Genomic DNA, 18816 nt, shown 5'->3' on the forward strand with positions numbered 1-18816 from the left:
CTGCAGGCGGGGAGCCAGGGGCTTGAACCAGGATCCTTACACTGGTCCTAGCGCTTCACGCCATGTGCGCTTAACCCTCTGTGCTACCACCAGAAGCCCCCCCCCCGAAAACTTTCTATATTTTCATTTTGTAAAATTTTCTTCCTTTTACATATCCTATCATCATACCCAAGGTTAAGCCTCATTGAGATTAATATGATCACCTTAAGGAAAAAAAACAGAGTATATCCCCCCAAAGAAAAAATTCAAACTCTTCAAAATGAATGTTGCTTTTCATTCTCCCATGAACACACTCCCCAGAATAAAGTATCTACTTCTGTAAGAGTGTCTTGTACCTTACAACAAGTCTGTTAAAAGGGCCCCTCTACTTCTGATGTCTGGGATTTGATTACATATAATAGAGGGTGAAAGGAGCAGTGGAGGATAGAAAAAAAAATTGTTGAGGAGGGGAGACTACAGATGAAAAGAGATTGTCTAAGTAGTGATAACTAATAGAGTTGTAGGATGGTTACCTCAGGCTCTTTTTATCATTTTCTCTTACTTTTTAATGTTTGAAAATTTCTATGAGTCTTAAAAATACAACTATGAAAATACATATACTAATAAGCTTATAGCACTATCTTTTGCCAGAAATTAATCCATTTTATCAAAGTCTCCTCAGAAATACAAAGAGACTTATCTACTGTTCATGATCCAAACCAGGAAAGATGACTGAGGTGAACCCATTAAAAGAATTTTTCAAACACTGTCATCTTTTCCACTCCAACTGAGGACATTCTCTTAAAAACTATTACAAGACAAGATATTTAGTAATGGAAGCATCCTGCCTCCAGTACATGTCTTCCTCTGTAATAAAGGCATCTAAGTATCCAGGAAATTAACTTCCAGTTTTCCAAACTAAATCATCAGTAAGTGTTTCATTCTAGCTAAAAAAGCAAAGAAACACTAACTACTTTTGAACTGATAGTGTGGAAATAAAATGCAATGAAAAGTTTCCAGTTAACTGGGTAAAAAAATTATGGGATGTATATTCAGTGAAATACTACTCTGCAACTAAAACAAGTGAGATTGCATCAATGAGGGGGGAGGGAGAATGAATGGAACTAGATGTGATTATGCTAAGCAAAATAAAAATAAAAAGTGAAGGACAACTACCTGACAGTTTCACTCATATGTAGAAGATAGATGGCTAAAGCAAATGAACTTAGAAAAAAAGAAAAGGAAGAGAATGGGAGGCCAAGGGGGAAGGGAGGGGAAAGGGAAGAAGGGGAAGGGGAAGAAGAAGGGAAGAAGAAGGGAAGGGAAGGGGAGGGGAGGGGAGGGAGGGGAGGGGAGGGGAGGGGAGGGGAGGGGAGGGGAGGGGAGGGGAGGGAAAGGAAAAGGGGAAAGGAGAAAGGAAAGAAAAGGGAAAGTGAGCCAGACACTGAACTTTAGAAGATGTTGTTGATTTACACTAAATACACATACTTGTGAAGTTATGCACCTGAATTCTTAACAATTGTGTAAAACTGTCAAATTGTTAACTTTAAAGAGAGGGGAGAAAAGGAGGCCAGGCAGTCAGTTGTGCACCTGTTTGAGCACACATGTTACAATGAACAAAGACCTGGGTTTAAGCCCCCAGTCCCCACCAGCAGGGGGAAAGCTTCACAAGCAGTGAAGTAGGGCTGCAGGTGTCTCTCTCCTCTCTCTCTCTCTTTCCCTATCTCCTTCTTCCCTATTGATTTCTTCCTGACTTAAAAGTTTCTAGTAAAAAACTTTTAAATTATTGCAACTTAACAAATTTCTTGTTAATGAGAGAGAAAAGTCCTAATACTTATGTGAAAGTTTATCCTGACAAACAACTTTGAAACAACATTAAGCGCTAAGAAGATAAGCATAATGGTTATGCAAAAAGACTCTCATACCTGAAGTACCAGAGGTCCCAGGGTTAGTCCCTAGCACTACTGTAAGCCAGAGATGACCAGTGCACTAGTGAAAAATAATGAGTAAGTAAATATATCAAAGTCAGGAGACAGTTCACTAGGTACGGAGATAACTCCCTCAGTAGAGCACACAGGCCAGTACCACAGGGGAGCACCATGGACAGCACCAAGGAGTTGAATGGATGGCAGTGCTGAGGTATTCCTGCTCTCCAGGCCGGGCACTCACTCAAAGAAATGAAGAAAAGAGGGGTCTGGGGATGGAGCACCTGGCTAAGCACACAGTTACCATGTGCAAGGACCACACAAGGGTTCAGGCCTCAATCCCCATCTACAGTACTGCAGGTTTCTGTTTTCTCTAGCTCCCCCTTCCATGTCAGTTTCTCTCTGTCTCTGCCCAATAAATAAATTAATAAATAATAAAAATATTTTTTAAAGAAGTAAAGAAAGATGAGTGGGAGAGGCTTTTTACACGTGTGAGAACCTGGATCCAGGGTCACATAACAATAAATGGTTGTTTCTAATAATTTCAGATTAGATAAAGTATATAAATACTTGTATAAAGGACTGCCATCCATTGTTTATTTCTTCTCACTTTGAAGTTCTATGATGGAATGCCTTTCCACTATGCATATCCTCACCACCTTAGACATTGCTTAGCACCCAATAATAGGTGCTCAATGATAATTTGCCAAAGAAATGAAAGAACAAAGAAATTTCTTCCTAAATGATTTTATTAACTAACTCAAGTGCCTTGAAGTACTCTTTAAAAAAAAAAAACTAGAATAAAAACTACACAAAACATTCAGCCCTCTAGTTCAAAACTATCAAACTACTCAACATCTGATTAAACATATAGAGATGTATCTTCACTTCAGACACATATAATAAGTAGTATGAGGGGGTGTTAAAAGTTGGGCTGGGGGTGTCTGAATAAACACTGAATCCCCACCTGGAATTACAGACTTCTTAGCAGAGGTGGGTCATAAATAATTTTCAGTAAATCCATGGGACTAGACAAACAGCACAAATTTTATTTTCACATGAAACCAAAGTATTCTAAGAATTAAAGTTCTTCCCATTGTTATTTACTCTCATTAGACAGACATCTCAAACTGAACTTAACTATGACACAACTGAGTACATTCATACAGAAAAGATACTGCAACAGAAAGCAAGCAAAAAGCATACAACATCCTAATAACTTGTAAGCCAAGAAAATGGCAAAGTGCTGCCTTGCACTAGAGTAGCATGCCCTTCCCTGGGGTTACTGGCAGTAAGTGCTCAATCATTTCCTTTGAAATTGTACCTCTAAGTGTGACAAAATGCATCAGGGTTCTCAAAAGCAGAAAAATTACCAGTGGGGCCCATGAGTTGGCACAGAAGATTGGGAGTCAAACCCTCAGAGTTCAATCCTGGCATCAGGTGATGCTTTGGTTCTCTTTCTCTTCTCCTTTCTTGCTCATAAATAGATTTTTAGAATCTTCAAAAATATTTTTAAAAGAAAAACATCAATAATTTCTATGATTCAGTATTAATTCTGAATTTTCTGATATTCTTCATAAGCTTCTAATTCAATTTTTCCAATTCTTAAATTTAGCCGAAAAAAGTTTCATTGTACAGAAGTTATCTTTCAAAGGTAAGCTGCAGGGCCAAGTGGTAGCACACCTGGTTGAGCACAGGCACTCTGGTCCATGTTCAAGGACCAGAGTTCAAGCCCCCAACCCCCACTTACAAGAAGTTTCTGGAGTAGTGAAGCAGTGCTGCAGGTCTCTCTCTCTCTCTCTCTCCCTCCCTCCCTCCCTCCCTCCCTCCCCCTCTATATCTCCCTTTCAACTTCTGTCACTATTCAAAATAAACAAATATATTTGGGAAATTTTTTTAAAAGGCTAAACTGTATTTAGCAAAACCTGAATCCCAACAAACTAGAACGCAATTTTTTTTTCCCCAAAAAAAACCAAAGTGATAGTAAAAGCTGATGAGAAATTTTGGTTTTTTTTTTTTCCTTTCAACTTTAGATAACTTTCCCAGAGACTAAACCCTAGTATCCTACTATCTACTTTTCCTTCTCTCTCCAAGTTTCAAACATGCACAGCGCATGGGGCTACTATAGCTGCAGGCTGCCTAGAATGGGCATGAAAAAGGGGACCGAGAGGGGGAAGCGAGTCTACACAAAAGATTGCAGGTGACACACATGGCAGCTCTTTCTTCTTTCTTTTCTTTTTTAATGGATCAAGCGGGGTTAGGAGGGGCAGGGGTGAGATCGGCCGCCACCAGCCAGAGGAGTCGAGCGATTCTCCCTCCGGCTGGAGGCAGCGGCGACCTGCGGGGAGCGCGGAGCTGGGGCGCGAGCGGAGCGCAGTACCTGGTTCACAGCATCCGTGGTGATGGTGGTCAGTCTGACAGTATTTGTCCCTTAAAGGCATTTTCAGCGGGCGCGACCTACTTTCCTTTCACTGGGAGCAGCTCCGCATCGCGGCCGGCCGGGCTGTGGGGAGAAGCAGCGCAAGCCCGTCATCACTCGCCCCGAACTTCCTGGGGCGACTGCGGCCGCCTCTCCCCGCGCCGCTCGCCGCCCTCCCCCCCCCGCCCCCACGCCCTCGGCGCTCCCGGCACCCGCCCGCACCTTCCTCCCCAACGGAAAACGCCAAAGCTCGTAACGCTACTGCAGGGAGCCGGGCTCCGGGGCGGCCGCTGGGCCGCGGCCCCGCACAGGTTCGCCGCGCCACCCGGAAACGCAGGGCGCGGGCCCGGCCGGCTGCGCGGGCGGCGGCCTCGCCGTCTGGGGCGGCGCGCGCGGACCCGGAGGCGCAGGGGCCCCGTCCAGGCTGCGGAGGGAGGGGGTGGGGGGGGAGTGCGGCGGCCCGAGTGGGGTGAGTCCGCCCGCCCGCAGGGCCTCCGGCGCGCACCTCCCGCCACTCACGTGCGTCGGGGAGTCCCCGGCGCAGCCGCCGCTCCCCACGGCCAAGTGCGCCCAACTTACTTCACTCCGAGCACAGGCCGGGCGGCCGGCCGGCGGGCACCACCTGGCGCAGCCTCCGCCGACCCCGCGGACACAACCGAGCTTCGCTCCCGACGCGCCGCCGAAGAGTCCCCGCGGGAGCCGGCGCGGACACGGAAGCGCCGCCGCTCCACACGTCCCTCCGCGGCCCCGGGCGACGGCGACGGCTCGCGGCGTCCCTCCGCGCTGGGGCGCTGGGCGGGCGGCCGGGCGGCGCGCGGGCGCAGGCAGTTGACAGGAGGAACCGCCCCGCGGCCACAGCCGCCGCCGCCGCTGCTTCCACGGAAAGACCCGGAACCCGAGCGGGCAGGAGCCCAGGCGCCGCTGTGGGCCGGGGCAACGGCTGCCTCCGGAGCCGGCTCCCTCGGGGCGCCGCTCCACCTGCAACGGTCAGGCTTTGGGAGAGGGGCGGGTAAGGACGGGGGTCTCCCCCCGCCGGGGCCTTTTTGGGGAAGTCGTTGCTGTTTCAGCAAACTTTATCAAGTCCTTCGCTCGCTCGCTCGCTCTGCCTCGTCCTCCCCCGGAGAACCGGAGCTCCCGCCGCGACGCGGGTAGGCAGGGGGGGAAGCGGGGGCTCTCCGGCAGCGACAGGGAGCGACTGACTGACCCCGGACGGAGATGGGGCGAGGGCAGGAAGTGACAAGCTCGCCGAGTGGGTGGGGGAGTGTGGCCGGCACGCCCGGGAGCGCCGCGCGCATGCGCCCGCCCGGCCGCCGCCGCCGCCGCCGCCGCCACCGCGCGTCTCCCTCCCCGCCGGCCCACCGGCGGGCGGCCAGTCCAGCGGGACAGGGGTTGGCGCCGGGGCTCCCGGCTGGCGGGGCCGCTCTCCCTCGCGCCCGACCGGCCGGCCGATGGAGAGCCGGAGCCCAGGGACAGACAGATGCGGGGCCCTCCCGACGCGCCAGTCGGCGCGCCCACCAAACTGTTGCTCTTGCTGCGGGCGGAACAGACTGGAGGGAGGGCTGGGGAAGCTCGGGAGAGAAGCGCAGGCTGCTTGGGCAGACCGGGAAAAGCCCCGATCAGAGCCGCCTGCGGACAGGTGGGCAGCGCGCTGAGCAGTGGTTTGGGGGAAGGAGGAAAAAGGGGGGGCTTTTATTTTTCTTTCTTTCAACACGACCACTTCCACAATGTGCCTCTCGGATCTTGGGGTGTCGGGGGTGGACGGGGGCGGGGCGCGGAGCTGAAAGTGAAGCCGGGTCACGGGGGCGGGGCGCGCTTTCCCTCCTCCCGGCGGGCCTGGAAAATCCCCAAAGATCGCAACCTGTCTCCTGGTGCGAGATGCAGGCGCGCTCCGGGGCCAGGCAAGGGAGCCGCCTCCCTCGCCGCACCCCGACTCCTAGAGCGCAAAACTGGATCAAGAAGCCAGTAAAGGCTTTTATCTCTTCCCCCCAACACCACCTCTACCCCCGCGCGCGCCCTTACACCCTGGAGGCTCCACCAAAAACCTTAGTCTAACTTGAGCCCGTCAGTTTATGACACTGCTTTGTCACAGAAAACGAGGAGGTAACTACCCCCATCTAGATGCAAAGAAGAAAAGAGGGAAATGACTGAGAGCGCCTGTGGTCCAATGCCCGGATCTCTTGACGGGATGAAATGTGTCCAGCTTAGGGGCATCCCAAGTACCGAGATGCGCATCTTGTGCCAGAAGTGGATAGGAAGTGGGATTTGGAGGAGTCTAGGCTAAGGCGGTCACCCACCAAGAGTCTCGCCTATGGGTGGGGAGGGATGTCCCTTAAAATATAGAACCTATCTGGGAGTATGGATCAACCTGCCAAGGCCCATGTTCAGTGGAGAAGCAGTTACAGAAGCCAGACCTTCCACCTTCTGCACCCCATAATGACCCTGGGTCCACGCTCCCAAGTGGGATAAAGAACAGGAAAACTTCCAGTGGAGGGGATGGGATGTGGAATTGTGGGGCTGCATGGTGGGAATTGTGTGGAATTTTACCACTCTTATCCTATAGTCTTGATATTCTTTATAAATTTTTTTTTAAAAGACAAAAAAAGAAAACCAGAGCCTAGGCTTACTCTCCACCCCACCCTCACCCCCCCCCCAGCTTCACTTCTCAGGAGTGGAGCACAGAAATTCATTTCCACAGGTGGCTTTTTTGATTAAAAAAAAAAAAGCAGCTAGAATAGGGAACCCTTGATTTAGCCCTGTCCTTGCCTCTGTATGAAAAGGCAGTGGCAAACAAGTGACTGAAACCTATTGTCAGACGTCAATGGAAAGTTTATAGTAATTGAAAACTTTCTTAAGAGTATAACTATTTGGGACCAGGCAGTAGTGCACCGGGTAGAGCACACACGCTACAACGTGGAAAGGCACGGGGTTCAAGGCCCAGATCTCCACTGGCAGAGGGAAGCTTTGTAAGTGGTGCAAGTATTTCTCATATTTCCCCCTACCCTATCAATTTCTGTCTCTGTCCAATAAATAAAAAAAAAGAAATTATTGAATGGAGCATTTGCCCAGTTGGGGGAGAGTTTGCAGCAACATGATTTGGGGGTGACAGAAAAATGATAAGCTTTTTGAAAGGAACTTCAGGGTCAGGAGGACCCAATAAAACACCAACATTATTACCATGCTTGGGGCTCACCAGCATTGGAGCACTGTGACAGGTGTCTCTCCTTGTCTATGTCTCCCTCCTTTTATCTCATACCCTCTATCAAAATAATGGCTGTGGGGAACGGTTGAGTTCAGTAGGCACCAGTCTCCAGCAATTACCCCAATGGCAAAATAAAAAGAATTCCATACAGTCTTAGGCACACACTAGCCAGTTACACAAGGAGTATGCTTATTTGTTTTCTTCTGTTTTATTGTCAACACTCACCAACAACGTCAAACTAAAATTTAGCTTTGAAATGCCATAGTTTATAAAGCAGTGGAAAAATGTCATACATCCACATGATGTTTGTTAGATAAATGAGAAAAAAAAATCAAGTTTGTCTAATTGCATGCAATATGCTTAGGCAAAGAAAATTTTTTTTAAAAGATTTTATTTATTTATGAGAAAGATAGGAGGAGAGAGAGAACCAGACATCAGTCTGACACATGTGCTGCCAGGGATCAAACTCAGGAACTCATGCTTGAGAGTTCAAAGCCTTATCACTGCACCACTTCCCGGACCACAGGCAAAGAAAATTTTAATGTAACACCATAACAGTGGAATTAAGTGGTGATTTGTATTTAACATTGGAGATCTATGGTAAAATTGAGGAATTTCATTTCAAGAGCTTTCCTACTTTTTATATAATTATATTTTATCACAGATCTTTAAATGAAAGTATACCTATTAAGTTGCCATAAACCTGAAAAGGTAATTCTTCATGTATGATTTACTTTTGCCAACCAGCTATGAGTGAAAAATATTTAGTTTCCTAAGTAAATACAGTTAAAAACTTACAATTTGTGACTCCCAGAGGGTTCTCAAAATTGCCTGCTAATAGAGTATGTTTTAGATTAGCTTTCAAAAAAATTAAAATTAGATACAAGGTTGGAATGTACATACGAGTAAAAAAAAAGTCAGTAGTGAATCATAATTTTAAATACAGGACAGAGTGGCCCATGAACTTGATTTTATAGATGAGAAAACTAAAATCCAGAGTGGTTAAGTGATTTGCTGGAGTCACCCAGCACTAGATTGATGTAGCATTAGTTACTGAGCAACTAGAATCATGATCTACCTCCAAAAACACTGCATAAAAGCCATCCCAGGAAAGTCATCTGTCTTTCCCCTCCATTGTTCACTGCAGTCACATATGTGACATGTTATTACAGCTTTAATGAGCTTTCTGATTCACAAAGTTAAAGTACATCTTTAATGATTAACCTAAGGTCCTTTTTACAATTTAAACTTCATCTCGCATCTTCAGAGCAGGAGAACAGATCATACAGATTTGCACACATTATTGCTACAGAACAAAATCACCCTAAATTTTGTACTTTGAGAGCTTGTTTGGAGGTTCTAGCAGGAGAGCACAGCTAAACCCTTGACTGAAGACTTGTCCGTCTCTATTCAGAGAAGGCCTTCCTCTTAGAGTGAGCACGCAGGTTCAGGAGGGACGCACATGGAGAGGTAAGAGAGGAAGGAGACACGCACCTAGCCAGCCAGATCAGCCGAATCAACCCTGGCGACCAGTGGGGTGACAGATGTCACAGCCTGATCGTCCTCACATCTGATTTTGTACTTGAAAGCCACTCAAGTGCTTTCAATTCTGAAGACCAAAGATTTGGGCTGGCCTTGATGGGATCATACATGTAAATAGTACACTCATCTGGCAGCTTGATTGGGTGCACTCCTAACTACCATGGTGTTGACTATCAGCTGTACCTTGTTCTCTCTATGCAGTACTTCATCCTCAAAAATTAGCCGGAGGTTGGGGGAGAGAATGGTGGCATGCCTGGTTAAGCGCATATATTACTATGCACAAGAACCCAGTTCTAGCCCCTACCCACCAGCAGGGGAGAAGCTTTACAAGCAGTGAAGCAGTGCTGCAAGTGTATCTGTCTTGATCCCGAGACCAGCATAGACTCGGGGATTATAGAAACAGTTTTTTTCTTAATGGAACAATGCAGTTATATTTGCATATAGGAATGGGAGGAATTATGATCTTTGTGTAGAGTCAAAATAATTATTTCAAGAATGATGCTAACTAAAGCTGCAAAATTTTTTAGTGCTTGTTGATTTCTTTAAGAACTAGCAGGAAAACATGAGTCAAACCTATTCTCTACCTTTACTAGTTGGGTGAGTCTGGTGGCTTTGTGTAGTAAGCAAACTTTGATGAGTCTATAACTTTTCTTGCCAAACTTCCTTTTATCACCATTTCATTATTTTAAGATTTCCCCTTATATTGTAAGTATTGTGTTGTCAGAAGAGCATTTTTCTGTTTTTCTATGTAAAAATGCATCGTGAGTTTTCTGACAACCCTGTAGAGCTCATCAAATCATAGAATAAAAACATCAAGTAGAATCAACCATAGTTCCTACAGAACCTATCCACTCTGGTCTATATTTTGCTAGCTGTGATAATGATGTGCCCTTTTACATCACAAAGTATTATATCCTTAAATGTGCATAAATCAAATTACGGACTAAAACAGAGGACAAGTGTTTAGAAAGGTCTTGGGAAAATGGACTTTAAAAGGACAAAATATGGTGCAAAGTGCAAGGGCCAGCGGAAGGATCCCAGTTTGAGCCCCCCGGCTCCCCACCTGCAGGGGTCACTTCACAGGCAGTGAAGCAGGTCTGCAGGTGTCTATCTTTCTCTCCCCCTCTGTCTTCCCCTCCTCTCTCCATCTCTCTCTGTCCTATCCAGAAACAACAACATCAATAACAACGATAATAACCACAACAATGGTAAAGCAACCAGGGTAACAAAAAGGGGGAAAAAATAGCCTCCAGGAGCTGTGGATTTGTGGTGCAGGTACTGAGCCCCGGGCAATAATCCTGGAGGCAAAAAAAAAAAGGACAAAATATTAAGCTGTTGATCTATTATCAACAGTACAGAACTTCTAAGTGCCATGCAAACAGTTTATCAAGAAAGATTTTAATAGCTTGTCTAGAAAGATTATTTGTAGGGGAGTAGGGACTGAGTGTGTACCAGAGTTTCTACCTATTGGGAAATTCCTAATGCAAATCTGTATCTTCCCCTTCTGTCCCTAAAGGCATACAAGTCTTGCTAGCCAGGTGACACAATCTATGCACTGTGCTCCCTTGTGGACACCAAACTATTTTTTAGATCACTTTATTGAGGAAATGTTGATTTACAAGATTGTTGTCACAGAGGTACAGTTTCTTTTTTTTTTTTTTCTTTTATTCTTTTTCCACTAGAGTTATTGCTGAGTCTTGGTGCCAGTTTCTAATCTCCCCAAGATATCACACCTCACTTCCCACCAAACTGTCATCTTTGCTACCAAAGGATAGAGTCCCCAACCCCCTCTCACCTCCTTTTTCTTTTGCTAAAATGGATCAGAGTTTTGTTAAAGTTTCACCTTTATTTACCCTTGTCTTGCTTCTTAATTTCCCTTTTTGTGACATATTTTTGTAAATATTTATTTTGGATAGAGACAGGAGTTAAGGGGAAAGGAGAAGATAGAAGGGGAGGGGGCAGGCAGTGGTGCACTGGTTAAGTGCACATAGCACAAAGCTCAAGGGCCCATGTAAAGATTCAGGTTGGAGCCCCTAGTTCCCTACCTGCAGGGGGTCAGTTCATGAGCAGTGAAGCAGGTCTGCAGGTGTCTATCTTTCTTTCTTCTTTTTTTTAAGTCTTTATTTTTAATTTTTTAAAATATTTATTCCCTTTTGTTGCCCTTGTTTTTTATTGTTATAGTTATTATTGTTGGTGATGATGTCGTTGTTGTTGGATAGGACAAAGAGAAATGGAGAGAGAAGGGGAAGACAGAGAGGGGGAGAGAAAGATAGACACCTGCAGACCTGCTTCACCGCCTGTGAAGCGATTCCCCTGCAGATGGGGAGCTGGGATCTCGTGCTTTGTGCAGTCCTGTGCTTAACCCGCTGCACTACCACCTGACTCCCTATTTATCTTTATTTTGGGGAGAGATGCGGAGCGAGGAAGACACAGAAAGAAACACCAGAGCACTGCTCAGCTCTGGCTTGTGGTGTGGGGGGATTGAACCTGGGACTTAGGAGCCCCAGAGATGAGAATCTCTTTGCATAAGCATTACACTATCTACCCCTGGCTGATGTGTATCTTTCTCTCCTCCTCTCTGTCTTCCTAACACCAACAATATCAGCAATAACAACAATGGAAAAAAGATGGATGCCAACAGCAGTGGATTCGTGGTACTGGCACCGAGCCCCAGCGATAACCCTGGAGGCAAAGAAAAAAAAAACGGGGAGAAGACTCCTGTAGCACTCTTTCACAGCTCATAAAGCTTCACCACCCGCTCTCCCCTCCCCCACCCCCCACCCCCGCAGTAAGGACAAGAGGCTTGAACCCGCATCTTTGCACTTGTATGCGTCAACAAGGTGCATCAACCACCTAGTCCGTGTTTCTTAATTTCTATCGACGAATAAGATCCTCTTTCTCTTTCTGGTTTACTTTGTTTAACATGATTCCCTCCAGGTCAAACAATGCCTTAGAGTGCTTCCTTTAAACTCCTTAGAGTTCTTCCTTTAAAATGCATTTAATAAATACTTATGTGAATTCCATAAGGGAAGGGAGAATGTACTTTGTTATGTAATGTGGGGGTTGTGTATAAATATGCATTGTAATATAATTTTGCCAGTGACTTGGACAGTGTTCCATGGAGTTTCTAATTTTTCACTGACTCTAGACAACTATTATCTCATTTTACAAATAGGGAAACATCAGTAGGATCTGAGGGAGGATTTAAACCCGAATTCTTGGATCATACCTCATGCCTCAAGTTACACATCCTAGTTATTGCTAAAAGTTCATCTCCATCGCAGACCTATCCCTGGACTCTCTAAGCTCTATTTCTTTTGTACACATGAGGCAGACTATCTGATTTTCCCTAGGCATTTCAAAATTAACAGGACCAACACTGATCCTCTCACCAAATCTTTTCTTTCACAAATCTTAACAGTGTTGCTATCTTTGCAGGTTTTCAAGGTAGGAGCCTTAGAGTCATACAGGTTAACATCCACAGAAATTCAAGTCACTTACATGAAATATTTCTCATCTTGTTCCTCCCAAATTCTCTGAATTTTTAAATGAAAATGGTTTATTTTTGAGTAATTTACATAAAGTCAGGAAGTTTGCTGGATGTTTGTTCTGCTTTGAAGTTGTCAGTATCAGCAGAGTATTTATAAAGTAGTTTGCATGTAGTCATCATGTATACAGTAAGAGAAAAAGGTTGGTGAGAATTTTGAAAATACCTGGAAATTATTCTCTCTCCATAAGAGTAGACTAGAAAAAAATCTACAGAGTCCAGATTCTCAGCAAATGTCACCAGGAAGTATCAGATGAACTGATGACACATAAGTGCTGGAGTTTAAAAGTATTGTGTTCAGTGTCACAGAATGACACTTTCTTTTTAGTATTTTATGGGGGATGACCTAAGTCTAGTGTCACTATTTTTCGAGTAGAAATGACTTTCATTTAAAAAAAAAAGTGGGTCAAACTTTAATGTGTGTTCCTAATCATCTTACTGGTAGAAGAAAGTGTACTGACTTTGTCAGTATATGACAGTTTCATTTATGGGAACAAAGTTACTTTACATTTCTCAGAATTAAAAGCAAAAATTCACTCACACACACACAGTTGCTATAGGATATCCAGAAGTTCCCCCACCAATGTGAGTTCTCTTTTCTTAATTGCTTATTGAAACTGAGAACAGTAATGTGAGAAAAGATCTAATTAAAGCTCCTATAAAAATGTTTCTTTTTTTAGTCTTAAGCACACACTAAAATGAATTAAGATGCAAAATAATGTCAATTAAATTAGTAAAATGAATATATAAATATTACACAATTTATATGCTGTATTCTATTTAGAAGACACCTGAAGCATATGCCCCCCATCTAAATGTCCCATAGGATTTCACTCTTTAAAAAAAGTAGCTCATGCCTTTAGGAATTAAGTCTTAAAATGTTTTATACAACAAAATTAGAAAATGGGGGGGCAGTGGTGGCACACTTGGTTACAAAGCTCAAGGAGCAGGGTTCTAGCCCCCAGTCACCACCTGCAAGGGGATAGCTTTGTGAGTGGTAAAGTAGGGCTACAGGTGTCTCTCTCCCTCTCTATCACCTCCTTCCCTCTCGATTCCTGGCTATCTCTTCTAGTCAATAAATAAATAAAGATAATTAAAAATTTAAAAATAAAAAAATGGAGTAGGACATGGACAAATCTTCACTGAAGAAGAGATCCAAAAAGCCAGCTAATATATGAGAAAGTGCTCGCAAAGTCATTGATTATAAGAGAAATGCAAATAAAGACAACTATGAGATACCATTTTACATCTGTGAGAATGTCATATGTTATAAAAGACAAACAGCAAATGTTGGTGAGATGTATATACTGCTGGTGGGAATGAAAATGGGTCCAATCCTTGTGGACTTTAAAGCAGTCTGGGGACTTCTCAGTACACAAGAAATAGAACTACTCTGTAACCTGGCAATGCTTCTGGGAATTTACCAAAAAGAAACAAAAACCCCTATCAGAAGACATCTGTATACACCTATGTTCATAGCATCACAATTCATAATAGCCAAAACTTGGAAGCAACTCAGATGTCAAATAACAGATGAATGGCTAAGAAAATTGTGTTATATATACACAATGGATTACTTCTTAGTTGTTTAAAATGATGAAGTCATCTCTCTGCTTCACATTGGATGGAACTGGGAGAGATTATGTTAAGTGAGGTAAATCGAAAAGAGGACAAATACCAGATCATCTCACTTTCAGGTAGAATTTAAGAAATAAGGACAGGCAAGGAAAACACAAAGCAAAACTTAGACGTAGCCATCTGTTATTTGACATTTGAGTTGCTTCCAAGTTTTGGCTATTATGAATTGTGCTGCTATGAACGTAGGTGTATACAGATGTCTTCTGATAGGGGTTTTTGTTTCTTTTTGGTAAATTCCCAGAAGCACTGCCAGGTCATAGAGTAGTTCTATTTCTTGTGTACTGCACCAAAGCAAAAGATGGTGGGAAAGGAGGGTTTAGGAAGGGGTAAACAGGGCTTTGGGGTCATGACATGTGATGACGGAAGATGTCCTAAGTTGGGGATAGGAGAATTCTGCAGATCGCTACTACAGGGGAGGAGAAACTGTACCCATGTATCAGCAACTGTACTTAACCATTAACCCCCACCCAATAAAATGAGGGTGATGTTTTATAGCCTCCTTATAACATTTATAGGCTAAAAAGAGCTGAGAATTTCAAAGGAAAAATATTAAGAGGCAGCAAAAGAATAGGAAAAGTTAACTAATTGAATCATTCAGTGATAAATACCTGGTTAGGCACTTTGTAGTCACTCTCTCACAAACAAAGAAAATCTTAGCCAGCTTTACTATAACCTTTGTTTTGTTCCCTGAACATAGACATGAAAGGAGTTACATATTCCCTATCATTTTTAAAGATATTTTATTATCTTTATTTGTTTATTAGATAGAGACAGCCAGAAATCATGATGGAAAGGGGTGATAGAGAAGGAGAGAGACAGACATCTGCAACACAGCTTCACCATTCACAAAGCTTTCCCCCTGCAGGTGAGCACTGGAGGCTTGAACTCAGGTCCTTGTGCACTGTAACATGTGTGTTCAACAGGTCACGCCGATACCTGGCCCCTCCCTCCTATCATTTTTATGTGACCTAGGAAAGAATCATTCCCGGAAATCTCAAATGACCTAGATCTGATACTTGATGCTTAAATCAGAGAGACACACATGTCTGGTTCTCACATGTCCCAACAGTTTAATTTGCACAAAATACTTTGCAGTTGAACTGATAGTAGAATGAGGTTAGAAAGAAGTTAAGAGATAGGGGAAAAAAACTGTTACAGTTAAGTTATATGATTTAGTTAACTGTCATTACCAAGAACAATATACTGAAACTCATAAAGGAGAGTGTATGAACTTTTATGTTATGTCCCATACTCAGCCCCTTAATGAGGAGATGAATTCCAGTATGTTTGTGATCCTCTTAAGAATTTATTTAAAAAAATAAGAATTTAGTATAGGGTTTGGGGGGGAGAGAGAGGGTTATAGGGTTTTGGTTTGAGAGAGCTTAAATGGTTATGCCAGAGACTTTTACATCTAAAACTCAGAAGTCTCAGGTTTAGTCTCCATTACCACCATAAACTGAGCAGTGCTCTGATAAAGAGGGAAAAAAAAACATAGTGAATGAAAGAAAACTTCTTGTGACCATTGCCTCTGAAATGTTAGTTGATTAGACCAGTCATCATTTCAAGAGTCACCACCCTATAAAGGCTGATATGTAGTAGGAGTCCAATTGATATTTTTGAATAAATGAACAGGAAGAAGTGGAAGTAAACTCAGAAGTGGTGTAAGAGCAACCAAAGGATAACTCACTCATTAACTCAATATTCCTGGATATAAATAGATGAAGCACTCTGGATTGCAGGCTATATAGTTGTAACAAAATTAAACATGATCTTACTTGCTCTCAAAGAGTTTACAGTGGAATTGACAAGATAGGTATTCACCTAAAAACCACCCATTAAAATACAAATATAACATACATACTATAATATATGGTATGATTAAAAAAAAACATGGCATTTTGAGAGGGCATAATAGAGGGATAGGAACTTGTCAGGAATATTAGGGAAGACTTGGTAAAGGAAGTGATAAGGAATTACCCAGAAGGTAGGTTGAAAGAGCCAGCATTCATAGGCAGTCCTAGCAAGTACAAAGACCTTTGTGTGAGATGAGGTTCAAGGGATGCTGGGATGTCTTCAGAAAAGGTTCTTTTAATCTTAAGATCAAAGTAAGAATACCAAGGTAAATATGAGGTTGCAGATTTAATCACAACAAACATGCATTATGCTTGTGTACAATATTTAACTATACAGATAATCTGGAGTATCATTAGCACTATATAGTTATATAATGCAATAATTAGACAATGTAATAACAACATACTTGATATAATATTTACCTTTTAATAATAAATATTTCAGGTGGCCAGGTGGTGGCATACCTGTTTGAATACACATGTTACAATGTGCAAGGACCCAGGTTCAAGCCCCCAGTACCTTGCAGGAGAAAGCTTCACGAATGGTGAAGCAGTGCTGTGTGTGTGTCTCTGTCTCTTTCCCTCTGTTTGTATCAACCTTCCTTTTGATTTCTGTCTCTATCAAAATAAATAAAAATAATTTTTAAAGTACAATAAACAATTCAGTGGATTTTAGTATATTTACTTAGTTCAACCACTAATATCACCTTCAATTTCAGAAACCTATTTATCATTCCCCCCAAAAAAAGCTCTTATAGGGTGGGGGTAGTATAATGGTTATGCAAAAAGACTTTCATGCCTAAGACTCCAAAAGCTTGAGGTTCAATTCCCCTGTACCTCCATAAGCTGGAACTATGGTCTGGAAAGGAAAGGAAAGGAAAGGAAAGGAAAGGAAAGGAAAGGAAAGGAAAGGAAAGGAAAGGAAAGGAAAGGAAAGGAAAGGAAAGGAAAGGAAAGGAAAGGAAAGGAAAGGAAAGGAAAGGAAAGGGAGGGAGGAAGGAAAGAAGGAAAGAAGAAGGGAGGAAGGGAAGGGTAGAAAGGGAGAAAGGGAGGGAGGAAAAGGGAGTGAGGGAGGGATAGATCTCTTAGTTACTCTTATATTCTTTTCTCCCTGTAGTCTGTGTCCTGTCTCTATGGATTTCCCTATTCTGGACATTTCATATAAATGAAATAATATAGATGTGACCCTTTTTGTTTGGTTTCTTTCACTTAGTATATCCTCAAGGTTCTTCCTCATTGTACCATATGTCAGAAGTCTTATGTGTTTTGATTGACAAATTATATTTCCAGTTTATGGATATATCACATTTTATTTATCTATTCACCAACTGATGAATATTTTTCATTTCCAATGCTGGCTATTATATTTTGGCTATTATAAATAGTGTTGCAATAAATGATTGTGTACAAGCTCTGTAAAGGACAGATATTTTAATATTTCTGGAGTGCCTACACAGGGTTGGAATTGCTATTTCATATGGATGTTCTGTTAGTGTTCCCCCCTTTTATTATTGCCACAAGGGTTATCACTGGGGTTCTGTGTCTGCACAATGAATCCACTGCTCCAAGAAACTTTTTAAAATTCTGTTTAATCTGATAAGAGAAACTGAGAAGCAAATAAGAAGTCACTATCAGGCCACCCCATCAGCTGGGGCCCTAGTTGAGTCTTGAGATTCCCAAACAGCCATGATGGGCCTAGACCTTGAATAAATCCCTCTCTCCATTGTTCACAGTCATCTCTATCTGGAACAACAAAATAGACCCCTTTGTGGGCCCCCGTAGAACCTTGTCGTCAACTTGGATCAACAACAGTAGAGAATCTTCCATACTCCAAAGGGAGGCTGGACAATATACTCTGTGCTACACCTGAGGAAGATGGGTCCTGTTACTGAGGCAGCTTGGAAGGTTCCTACTCGTGACCACAGAATGTGAGCTCAGATCTATAGGGATGCAGAGGTCACATAGGCTCCTAAGATGAATATGGGCCCCAGGTCACATCAAATCGATGGGGTTTACTGTCAACCATATTTATGAAGGGAAGAGCTACTCTCTTCCCTGATCCAGCTTTCTGGTTCTTTTTCCAGTTATGACATCATCTCTCCAGACAGTAACTTGGATCCACCTGCATATCAGATTTCAGTCTGGGGGTCGGGGGAAGGGGAAAAAAAAACTAGTATAGCTACAGGCCCTTTGGAATATAACTAAAATATGCCTACTAGCTATCTATAAAATGGAGGACCCCCCCCCCCCAACTCTTCCTCTGCACTACTCCAGCCTTTAGGTTCATGATCAGTCAACAGTTGTTTGGCTTTATATGTTAACTCTCTTCAGCCCCAAGATTCCAGATGCTAGCATGATGCTGACCAGACTTCCCTGGACAAATGACCACAGAATGTGTCCTCGAGCCCTGATTCCCCAGAGCCCCACCCCACTAGGGAAAGAGAGAGACAGGCTGGGAGTATGGATTGACCTGTCAATGCCCATGTTCATTGGGGAAGTAATTACAGAAGCCAGACCTTTCACCTTCTGCATCCCACAATGACCTTGGGTCCATACTCCCAGAGAGTTAAAGAATAGGAAAGCTATCAAGGGAGGGTATGGGATACGGAGTTCTGGTGGTAGGAATTGTGTGGAATTGTGCTCCTCTTATCCTAAGTTTTTTTTTCAGTATTTCCTTTTTTAAAATAAAATAAAAATAATAAATAGAAAAGCTC

The 18816-nt window shown here is 43.4% G+C and overlaps 1 protein-coding gene across 4 annotated transcripts in view; it reads right to left on the bottom strand.

Annotated features, from left to right (window-relative positions):
* The window catches only part of ZNF800 (zinc finger protein 800), a 55001-nt gene extending 49957 nt beyond the window's left edge, over positions 1–5044 (bottom strand). For 3 of the 4 annotated variants that reach the window (XM_060196521.1, XM_060196524.1, XM_060196523.1), the window contains exons 1-2: positions 4903–5044; positions 4285–4407 (exon numbers count right to left, since the gene is read on the bottom strand). In XM_060196521.1, coding sequence (XP_060052504.1) covers positions 4285–4345 — 61 coding nt within the window. In that variant the 5' untranslated portion in view covers positions 4346–4407; positions 4903–5044. Of the gene's footprint in view, positions 1–4284; positions 4408–4545; positions 4770–4902 lie in introns of those variants that run through there. The other variant, XM_060196522.1, reaches the window with a different exon arrangement.
* Positions 5045–18816: the final 13772 nt, after the last annotated feature.

The sequence above is a fragment of the Erinaceus europaeus genome, chromosome 8 (genome assembly GCF_950295315.1).
Source record: "Erinaceus europaeus chromosome 8, mEriEur2.1, whole genome shotgun sequence".
NCBI lineage: Eukaryota > Metazoa > Chordata > Mammalia > Eulipotyphla > Erinaceidae > Erinaceus > Erinaceus europaeus.